The 1923-nt window shown below is 37.7% G+C and overlaps 1 protein-coding gene across 1 annotated transcript; it reads right to left on the reverse strand.

Moving 5' to 3' along the window:
* Window positions 1-251: 251 nt before the first annotated feature.
* On the reverse strand, window positions 252-1672 carry LOC102596766 (alpha-1,4 glucan phosphorylase L-1 isozyme, chloroplastic/amyloplastic-like; the record flags this gene model as incomplete). Its single annotated transcript, NM_001288286.1, is given in 4 exon segments — window positions 252-541; window positions 735-911; window positions 1124-1225; window positions 1432-1672. Coding segments are annotated over 4 exon segments (810 nt in total), but the record flags the coding sequence as incomplete, so codon positions are not given.
* Window positions 1673-1923: the final 251 nt, after the last annotated feature.

A 1923-nucleotide genomic window follows, 5' to 3' on the forward strand; every position in this document is an offset into this window, starting at 1 on the left:
TCTCTCATTGGATCAGTGTTCTGATCATCCAGTGTATAATAGTGAAGTACTACTTCTGGTCAATTTAGGAAACAGATAAATGCATCTCTATAAAGTCCACTAGCTATGATGCAACCAGGAATCATGTCCTACAACTGTTGTTGGTCCAAAGATGCGGAAGTGTTGAGACTGCAAACTGAGAAGGCTCATACTGAAGCCCAAATTCACATTAAGAAAAGGCAAATAGATTATAAAACTGTAATACAAATTAATAGATTAAGTATACCTTCTCAGCGTTTGCTTGGGCTTCACATGCTTTGGTGTGCTCTCCAGCATTGAAAGCAGATAAATCAAAATCCGCTGATGGAACCTGTGTAGACCACAGTCGAAGGCTGATTGTGGTTCTGGTCTTATACCCTGGTATGGGAACATCATACGCAACTGCCTTTATATCCTCTCCACCAATCCAATACCTCTTTCCATCTGATCCTGTAGAGACTTTTCCATAGAATTTGATAGGATATGAAACATCATTCCTCACAACTTCCCATGGACTGCCAATCTGCATGGACAACCAACAATAATGAACATCCACATTGCATGAACAGAGTAAAAGTAAATAAGTCATAAAGAAAGAGAAAAAAGGAATATCAGAAGCTCTAAAAACAAGAGGAGAACAGTAAGCGACAAGGATATAAACTGTCTAAGGACGTAAACACATGTGAAATCAAGAACTGAATAAGTAATAAGCATACTTCAAGCCAATCTTCAGCCACCTCCTCCTGACCATCTTTTGTAATCCGTTGCTTAAATAAACCATACTTGTACCTAAGTCCATAGCCCCATGCTGGGTAGTTTAGTGTTGCCAAAGAGTCCAGAAAACAGGAAGCAAGCCGTCCCAAACCCCCATTTCCAAGAGCAGCATCTGGTTCCTGTCAATAATTATTCAAAAATTAACAAGTAGTCAACTCCAAATAAAAACATAAAGACACAACAAGTATGGCATGTATGGCTTCTGAATATTATAACAGTCGATGCACAAAGTCACAAATGAATACACATAGTCCAACTGTTGTTGAGTAAAACACAGAAGAACTTGGAAAACTAGGTTTTTTCTGATGCGTGAAATAAAAGTCACACTGACCTGAGAAGCCACATTTTCTAGATTGTGGCCAAGGTTTTTCAAAGCTTCCGCAAATGCACCAGTAAGCTCCAGATTACCAATTGCATTTAACAATGCTCTACCCTAAACAGTAGATAGGGCATAAATTAAACTCAGCTCGCAAAGAGTTGTTTGTGCATAAATTTCAGAAACTCTCATGTGTAACAGTAAATATACAGTCTAATTTGTCAGCAAATATCAAACGGATTAATTTCTTACTAGATATAATTTAAGGTCACTCTGCACAGTCATACAAAAGAGCAAAAGAGAAAGTAAGAATAATGAGATACCTGCAGAAATTCCATGGATAGATAGTACGCTTGCTTCATGTTCAGCTTTTCATAAATATCATACGTAGCATTCCAATTAATAAGGAGCGAATCACGAACACTTTGAGCTGTTGCAAAGAATGCCTTAGGGAGCTCAAACCTTTCAGGAGAGAATACAGGTGTGAATTCTGCATGGTATTTGATACTTGAGGTAATAGATGCGGCATCAGGAGCAAAAGAACTCAGGTCGCTCTCACCACCTATATATATGTCAGGCAATGGAATAAACATAAATCATGTAAGTAATAAATTGGAAGGAACTAATGGAAATACAATCGTGTACAACAAGTTCAATGGAATAAACATAAATCATGTACGTAATTCCTAAGATCCATACATCAAGTTTCTGATGCTTCATTATTATATACTCCCTCCATAGATCTTTTATACCTTTTTGAAGTGTCGGGTCTCTTTTTTATACTCCCTCCGTCCCATTTCATGTGAGGTAGTTTG

The sequence above is a fragment of the Solanum tuberosum genome, unplaced genomic scaffold (assembly GCF_000226075.1).
Source record: "Solanum tuberosum cultivar DM 1-3 516 R44 unplaced genomic scaffold, SolTub_3.0 contig00509, whole genome shotgun sequence".
NCBI classification, from domain to species: Eukaryota; Viridiplantae; Streptophyta; class Magnoliopsida; order Solanales; family Solanaceae; genus Solanum; species Solanum tuberosum.